Below are 9,725 nucleotides of genomic sequence, written 5' to 3' on the forward strand. Positions count from 1 at the left end.
ATAAACTAACCATAAAATAAGCATTGTTATCAACTAGGATGCACAAAACCGGTTTGTAAGGTGAGGTTTGTACCTCACTTATATACTAAGTAGGCTTTAACTGGATTCTGATATCATGTTAGAAGTGAGTTTTAAGCGTAACTCAACCCACAAAACTGGCCTGTAAGGTGAGGTTTGTACCTCACTTATATACTATGAAATGGTCTTATCTCTAGTCGATGTGGGACTTCCAACAAAACATTTAACACAGTGTACATATAGTTTTATATTAATTGATCTAATTATGGTCCGAAGAGGGATAATCAAAGTGTTTTATGAATTTCTGTTGAATTTTTCTGAGCTGTTTTTCTATCATTTTATCAGAATATATCGATAGACACTAATTTTTGTCGTTCTATTAAAATACATTGATCGACACTAATTTTAATATATAACATCAATATATTTTTAATATAACAGAACTAAAAAATAACTAAAAAATTTAACAGAGAATCTGAACTCGTAGTAAAAATATGGCATCTTTCAACAACTTATAAGAGAATGGACCTCTAACACGTGTGTGTGAGTGATTGATTGGCCTTTTTTTTGGTCTGAATTTGATAGGTATGGTAATAGATTGTGGCAAATAAATCTCTGAGGCTTTGTGGTGCCAAAATAAGAGATGATTAAAGTAGACAGAAGCATGAGTACTAACTATCAGTCTATTATTGTTAAGGAGAAGATGTCCTTCTCCTCTCCTCCTTCTTTCCCTAGAGAAGGAATCTCCAAGTCCTATATTTCCATTCACAACACCAAAACTAACCCACCTAACATCTCTTTCTCTCTCTATCTTTCTATGTATATCAGACATAAAAGCAATGGGTACAGAAGATGGAAAAATAAAGATGGCAGTGTAACTACCATGTTCATATGTTCCATAAAGTCCTCAGACCAAAAGGAAGACACATCATTTTCTTAGGGTTGGTTTTGCCATTTTAAACCCATATATCAAAAACCCTTGGTACCACTTCCTTTGAATCATCAGATCTGTGTTTTGGAAACAAGAGCATAAAAGAAGTAACCCATCTTGTGGGTCAACACTACTCATCAACTTGCTAAATTATTCACCCTTTTCTCACTTCAATTTTTTTTAATCATTAATACTCATTACATCTATATGCATCAACTCTAATAACCCTTATCAATTTTTTCCAAACACCAGGACCACTTTCTTCAACCTCTATACCCAGTTCAGTGTCATCTGGGGTCAACCTAGCTAGCCACACACCACAGAAAAAGCTCCAACATGTTCTTCAAGAACCAACATATGTATATATATATATATATATATGCACATGTTCTCAACCAAGATATTCCTTCCCCCATTTATTGATATAACACAACAATATACCATGTTTTTTGCTACCTTGATTTTGCTCACTTTGTGTCTTAAGCCCTAGGTGGGAGCTAGCTAGGTTCCGCCATGCATATATACATGTTGCACACACAGACACACACACGAGATAACATTATTAAACTGATCCATATGTGCACAAATCAATACAGGCACACATATATAGAAACTTATCTATGAATCTTCAATTCTTCATGTTCATATACCTGTCACTCATTAATTCTCTCTCTGCATATGTAAATAAGTGAATGAAAAAAAAAAATGGAGCATCCACCACACACGTAATTTTGCAATTAATTAATTATATATGGGAGCAATGGTGCCTGGTAATGGCATGGAAATATCACTTTCTTTCTGCAAAAACTTGAACAGACCCATCAAACCTTATCATCATTGCCTTCTCACAATTACATTACATTGAATCAGAAACCCACCTCTCTCATCACCCCACCTGCCTGGACAACATGATGGATTTTGGCACACGTGTGTCTCACAAATTGTTCATGCGCACACAACTGTCTCTTACCCTTTCCATATTCCCACACGTGTGAAACAGTTCTCGCAGTCCTCCCCACATGAAACCACGACGTGAGTAAGTATATACACGCAAATATATACAGTTTACTTTCAATGAACCTATGACAGACACACACACACCACCGTGATCATAAACTCAGAACACATGTTTTGTTAATTATGGTCTGTAATGATTGTTTTCCGGTTACAGAACAAAAAGCAAACAGCAGAAAGACGAGATCAGATAATCATGATTTGAACATAAATTAAGGTTTGATTTGTGATGATGAAACCACATATATATGATCTAAAATTCAACTGTTAATGTGAAATGAAATGAAAAAGAAAGAAAGAATTAGAAATGGAAACAATTTCTCCCTCACAGGTAGAAATTTCTCATATCTTATGGATTCTGTCCCCAAAGTCGCTCTAGTAAGAGTCGCTGCCGAATCCTCGATTCTCGTAGTGCCATCATAGGTTATTACTGGCTCACGATAATACTATGTACGAAAACTATGGAAACATGTTACTACAGATGAAGATCCAAACTCACATGGTCGTGCACACTTCCGCGTTTGGCGTCATACACGTAGCGATTTTGCGACCCGGAGGATCCCACAACCTGCGAGGCTCTCACGTTCGTTATTTCCTCCGACGCGAACAAAGGCGGCAGCGACGACCTCTCGTGGCTGAAACTAGGGTTATTGCTCGGAATTCGCCACAGAGCCAAAGGGTTTCCGTTAATGGGCTGCTGGTGGTGCTGGTGGTGACTGTGAGAAAACGGTGTCGTTCCGTAGAACCTGGTGTTGTTGGTGGCTGTGGCCGTAGCAGCAACGGCGTTGTTCCACGTTGGATACGGCATTGGCGGTGTTGGAGCGGAACCAAAGCGGTAGTTCATGAGATTGTAGACATGGTGGGCATCCGAGAACGTGCTTCCGTGGACCATCGTTGACTGAAGGTGCGCGCGTTTGGCGTGTTGGCGTTCCCGTTTGTGGGCGTTTTGGTGGCCGCCGAGGGCTTGGGAGGTAGGGAAGTTCCGGCAGCAGTAGTGACACTCGAACCTGCGACTGCTTTCCCCGTTGTTATCAGTAACGGTGGTGACAGTAGTGGTGGTGGTATCGTCTTTGGTAGCGTCGAGTTCGAATGAGTTAAGGTTATTGTTGTTGGTGGTGTTGGTAATTGTTTCTGCGGAATCAGACTGGTCGGGTGAAACAGCAGTGTTGTTTCCGCCGCCGGCGAATTCTATGCCGAAGAGACGAATGGCTGACTTCTCCTTGACGAGAGGAGCAGGGCGGATGAAGGGCAGTTGGGAGAAGGAGTCCACGTTCATGAAGTCGTGGACTTCTCTGTCTGAGGTTGTTGTTGTTGATGTTGTCTTGTCCATAAGAGAGAGATACAGAAGCAGAGAAAGAGAAAAGGTAGGAGAGTGTGAAGGTGTGTGTGTTGTGTTGTGTTGTGGTGAGAGTGTAGAAGGAGAAGAAGGGGGTGGGGTGGGTCCTATAAACAGAGGGAGAGTGGGGACTGATCTGAGGACAATTGGGTCTGATCCATCTCAGAGTGAAGCCTGACAAGGCCACAAAGTCTGAGAGTGGCTTCGCCTTCTCAAAGTACCACCTTCACTCCCTTTCACTTAATTTTGGATCCACATGGAACACTAACTTCATCTATATACACATTCAGCCACCTTTTTTTTTTTTTTTGTAATGCAAATTATTCCATTACCTCTTCTACTTAGCAATTTTAAGGAACATAAAATATTCAGTAACAGTGCCAAAGTCCCTTTCTTGAAGTGTGGATCATGTAGTTTTCATCTCATACATATCAACCATCTATTACAATCAACAATCCATATATATAATGCTGGTTCCTGTGTGTATATATTTTTCCTTACATAAATTACCACACAATTTGTGGATCATTTAAGCATTAATATTTTAAGATTTTCTTCTGAGATATTCGTTTATTGTAAAAGAAATATTTACTTTTGCATCCTCCGGTATGAAAGTTAAAAAACAGGAAAAGAATTGGTCTGAGTTTAAACAATAAAATATATTTTTTTGATAAAAATTTGGTTTTGACAAAGTTAACAAACTTATTAAATAAAATAATTTTTTACTTTTTTTTATAGAAGTTAAGAAGATAAAATAATAAATTTTAGAATTTTTTATCAAAATAATTATCTGTCAAAGTTTGTCAAAATAATCTTTTCAAAAAGTATCATTTCTCTTAAACAATATCTAGAGATATAGATACTACATGATTGTTTGTGTGCAGGTCATTTTTTGAAGAGGCGGTGGTATACAAAAAAATTGTCTTATTATTTCATATATATATATATATATATATATATATATATATAATACAAAAATACATTTCTTATACAAATTTTCTTTAAAAAAATTTGGACTTTAGCTTTCGTGCAGATCAGTACAAGCATTTTATTCTGTGTATCAACAATAAACCCAACCTAAATATAACTTTTATATGGTTTATATACGTTTTGGATCTTTAGAAAATTTACAACTTTAACATTTAATTTGTAATAATTTTTTGCTTGAATTTTGGTCTTTTGAATATTTAAATATTTTTTATTTATTTTCTGAAAAAAATTATATGTATTTGGTAAAAGAAAATATGATTTTTGTTCTTTTAAGTTATTCTTAAAGTATTTGATATTTTTCTTTCTGTCTCTGAATTTTTCTGTCATATACTTTCTGCCGTATAATGACATCATGTTAATACACATTATGTATTGGAAGAGATAAATTATAAAGTACACAAAAAATGGGATAAGAAAAGTCCTATTTTTTTATTGGAGACTAAATGCAAAATTTGTAATGGAAATCTACTTAAATTTCATCCAATGTGATAAAGATGTCAAAAAGTATGGAAGTTGTTTTAATAGTAAGAAACATCAATATTTGTTTTAAGGTTTCTTTGGAGTATTCATGTGTTATTGGTTGTCTTTTTTGTAGAGTGAGAATGAGTCCCATCATTACGTGATTCATAAGGTAGTTTTAGATTTTTGGAGACTGTTATCACATTTAGGAAGTCATAATCAAATACAAATGAGTTAACCATAAAACAAGTTGGAATCCTCTAGCTTGGAAAGCAAGTAATAGACAAAAAGAGCTTGAAACATGGTCAAATTTTCACATACACATCTAAAGCTCAAGAGGGTAGGTGGATAAATTGAGTTGAATATCAAATATGATTTTAGAACCAAAGACTTTTAAAATGAATAAATTGAGTTGGATCATATATATGTTAGTATGTTAGTGACATGAATAGGTATTTATTTTATTTTGTAAATGGTGAGTGTAGGTATTAGGTTTGGATCCTCTTTCCATATAACTTTGATTAATTCTTTAACTTATTTTTATTTAAATTTCAATTGAGCTATCATCCATATATTGGTATCTAGATAATTGTATTATTCAAGTTGATAATGTTATGTTTTTTAAAAGGTTTAAAGCACGCAAAGTACTCTCTTATTACATTTATTATTCTTTGTTGACAAAGAAAACACAAACATGACAAAAGGGTGTTGAAATGAATTTTTAAAATAATTTTAAAGATTTTTTTGTTCAAGGAAGAAAATTGTCATCTCTAGTTTTGTAAAGATGAAAAAGATATTGATTCTTGCATTCTATTTTGGAATGCAACAAACAATATTAAGATGTTGATAGAAGTTTACACATTTTCAAGAGATGGTTGAAGTTTTTTACTCAAATAAACTTAAGATGATCCCTTGGTGGAAGAATATGAAGTTTTATTCACAAAGACTTATCTCAACACAATCAAATGATTTGAGAGATATTTATATAGAATATAAAAACTTGTATGCTTGAAAACAAGACTCAGATTGTGATTTGAAGTGTTTTCTATTTTCTTCTTTTTCCTCTTACTATAAGTCAACTTTGTCTTTGAATCTAACTTAATTTAGCTCGACTTTCAATTCAGTACGACTTGTCTAAACTTTTGGTTCAAGTTGACTCGAGTGGATTCGACCTCAACTGGTTCGACTTGGGCCGATTCGATTATTCGACCCCGAAACAATCTGGATTAATTTAACCTCAACCGATTTGATCCGAGTTGAGACAACTCAACTTTCAACTAGTGTAGATTTGTTTAAATCTTATGTCTAGGCCAACTTGACTCGACCTTCGGCTTAAGCCGACTTGGCTCAACCTTTGGCTAAGCTGGACCTTACTCGACATTCAACCAAGGCCAACTCAGCTCAAAGTCATCTCGTTTGGAACTTCGTCCCAAACTGACTTGACTTGTAATTCAGCTTAGGTCGACTCGAACTTCATCGACCTTCAGTCCGGACTGACTCGACTTAGAGCCGTCTCATCTTGATCTTCGGATAGGACCGACTCAGCTTGACTTGGGGCTTGAGTCGACTTGGCTCGACCTACTGTCTGATCCAAATCGGCTTGACCTTTAGCTTAGACCGACTCGTCTCAACTTTCGTTCTTGGCTGGCTTGGGTCGGCTCGGCTCGACCTTCGGTCATGTCCAAATCATCTTGACTTTTGACTCGACCTGGATATGCTTGACCTTCTGCCCGACCTGACTCGACTTTTTGGACTTGTGACTTTTTTTTATCCCGAGCAATTAGCAATTCCATAACTTGAAGAATTTCAATTTCTTTCTTTTTTGACTGAATATCAAATTTTACTTGTTTGGTTATTTGAAATACCTTCTTAAACTTCCTTAATTTCAATCTTCTTCCAATTTTCTCATCCAAACATATCATTTTCATGAAAAGAATTTCAAATTCTCCGAATAAATTAATTATTCTTTTAAATTGTCTCTTTCAAACACTCCATTATGGAATTTTAAATTCTATTGTTTTATTTATTTCAATACCTTCTTAAAACTTTTAAATTTCAATTTTCTTTTAATTTTCACGTCCAAATAACTCATTTTATTTAAAACAATTTCAAATTCATCAAAATAAATTATTTCAAATAATTAAAAAATTATCCAAATAAATTAATTACTCTTTTAAATTATCTTTATCTAGATACAATATAAAGGATATCATTTTCATATTCCACACGCCAAAAAAATTCCTATTTAGAAGAAAATATATACAATGTAGAGAAGACTCTTGAGAAAAATTAATTGAATACAAAACTGAATCTTTTGTGGTATAAAATTGATAAAGGTGATTTAATCTGTGACGGTTGTTAAACCTTTTATAGATGCTGAGCATTGTCAACAATCCTAACATTAAAATACTCGAAGAACCCTACATTTAATCCCTCTAATGGAAACAATCTTGCACTTAAAAGAGTGGTGATTCTTTTAGTCCCTCACAATAAAACTTCCCTGGTCAATGATTGTATATATATAAAAAAAGAGATTGATGTTTGTGATTGGATCCAGAGGTTTGAGAGTTTGGTGCACAAGTATAGGGCAAGAGAGAGAGATTCAGCAGTACTTGGTTTGGATTTGTACACGTCAATTTGTGTTATTTGATGTAGGTGTATTGATGAGTTGGATCATGAATTCTAACTTTAGAATGACTAAGAAATGAGGCAAGTTCTTTGGTAAAGTTGCTCTCTCTTTCTAGGACCATGTTTGTGTGCATGGTACTACTAGTTGGTGTCGCTTCTTTATTTCTTTCTTCTCTCATTTTTATATCTATTGCAGGATTCTGCAGACGTGGTCCTCCATCATCATCATCATCATCTCACTCAATCACCACTCTCACCATTATCCCTCACTAATTTACTGTATTTTAAATCACCAGATAAAATAGGGTTAAATATGTTTAGTTCCGAGATTTGAACGTAATATTATAATTTATTCATGTTTTAAACTTTGATACAGTTTAATTTTCAAACTTTAAAAATAATAGATGTAGTCCTTTTAATTTAATCTTGTGATTTTTTTTTATGTAGTAAACGACGTTTCAGACATACAAGTCTCAGTCGTTTACATCATTTAACAATTCTAGCCCAGATGTCAACTTTAAACCTAGTTTAACACCTAAAAGAAATTTGATATCATTAAGTTAAATATGTTTAGTCGTGAGATTTGAACGTAATATTATAATTCGTTCATGTTTTAAATTTTGATACAGTTTGATCTTCAAACTTTAAAAATAATAGATGTAATCATTCTAATTTAATCTCGTGATTTTTTTTATGTAGTAAACGACATTTTAGATAGACATTTCTGAATTGTTTACACATTTAACGATTCTAACACAAATGTCAATTTTAAACATCGTTTAACACCTAAAAAAATGTAATATCATTAAGTTAAATTAGACTATCTCTATTCATTTTTGTATGTTTAAAAATCAAAATATATTAAAATTTAAGATAAAAATAAATTTCAATTTCACTTCCAAATTTAAAAGTTTAAAAACATATTTTATCAAATGTGAAAAGTATAAAACGTATTGACTTAATTAATAATGGTGTGTTAGTTATGATTGTGGATTAATTATTGTTTTCATATATATTTATAATGTTGAATAACAAAAGATTGTTTTTTCTTTCATTTCGACCAAAAAAGAAAACACTGCGGTGCCAGAAATGACAAGCAATTTGGTACCTTCAAAGTTTTTTTTTCTTCTTTCTTACAGGAGCACTTTCAAAGTTGAAAAGATTATGTCATCGTTTCTGATATACGTACAAAAAGACATGTCTTTAATTCCCAAATCTAAACTTCTATATTGACGAAGCATTATTGAAAAAAAAATACACTGTGCATGTTAAGCATGCAAACTGTTAAAATTAAAAGACAAAAATATTTTCAGTTAAAGATTATTAATTAGAAACAAATAAATCTAGGGGGAGGGGGAATTCAAGAGAGCTATACTAATTAAGATCAAATAATTAATTAATAAAACTTATATGAATAAAATTTTGAAAGTATTTTGTCTTGTTAATTATTAGAGAAGTTATGGTATGATTTATTTGAATTATGCTTAATAATATTATATTTTTAGGTTTTTATTTTAAATTTGATGACATTATAGATTTGAATGAAGTTAGATCTTCGCCAAGGTTTAAAACCAAATTGGTAGTGCTTCATGTTTTTTTTATTGATGTATAAACCGTGTAGAGACTATTCTTATTACATTTATATGAACTTATTATATAATTTTGTTGTAGAGATAATGTCAATTTATAATATATAAGTGGATGTAATCGTCATCTTACACGTCGATTTTGTGGGGTTGAATTAGGCTTAAAGTCTACTTCTGACAAAATTTGAATTTTGAAAAAATATAAAATAATATTTTTTTAAGAGAATGGTAAAAAAAATTACAAAAGATGCCAATATAATTGACTCGGTCATAAGTTTAAAATATAGCCATAAAGATATTTAAAATAAATAAATAAATTATATTTTTATATAGGGATGAATCGATTAGTCGTATTCAACTTTTTCTGTATTTGAAATTGTTCCATAAATATATATTGTGTGATATACAAAAAGAGAAGAGCTAAAGATGTCAACCTGTTTTTGTTTGAATTCTTTCAATAACTGCAGTGGCCATGTCCACTTTTATCTTTTGTTTTGCTTAAAACTTACTCTTAATTCAGCCACATTGAAAAAGAGAGATTATTGTCAGTGATTTTTTTCACACAATTCATCTGAAATGGTAATTTAATGATATATTTTTCTTCACTTTTGTTTTGCTTTCTTTTGTGCATAAAACAGAACACTCTTTATTCATCAATGTTTGACTCGCTTTGCCATATACATTTGCCCCAACCCAACTTTCTCTCAGTCTTGCATAATTCTAACCCTTTCTTTCCCATCTCCAAGACATGTCACCATCCACA

At 32.8% G+C, this 9,725-nt stretch overlaps 1 protein-coding gene across 1 annotated transcript; it reads right to left on the reverse strand.

The window, feature by feature from the left end:
- Window positions 1–2,149: 2,149 nt before the first annotated feature.
- ZFP8 (zinc finger protein 8) lies at window positions 2,150–3,547 on the reverse strand. Its single transcript, XM_028079867.2, has one exon. The coding sequence runs from the start codon at window positions 3,291–3,293 to the stop codon at window positions 2,439–2,441; it is 855 nt and encodes a 284-aa protein (XP_027935668.1). The 5' UTR covers window positions 3,294–3,547; the 3' UTR covers window positions 2,150–2,438.
- Between the last annotated feature and the right edge of the window lie 6,178 nt (window positions 3,548–9,725).

This window comes from Vigna unguiculata, chromosome 7, assembly GCF_037176805.1.
Source record: "Vigna unguiculata cultivar grain cowpea cultivar isolate G323 ecotype 2 chromosome 7, ASM3717680v1, whole genome shotgun sequence".
Lineage (NCBI taxonomy): Eukaryota > Viridiplantae > Streptophyta > Magnoliopsida > Fabales > Fabaceae > Vigna > Vigna unguiculata.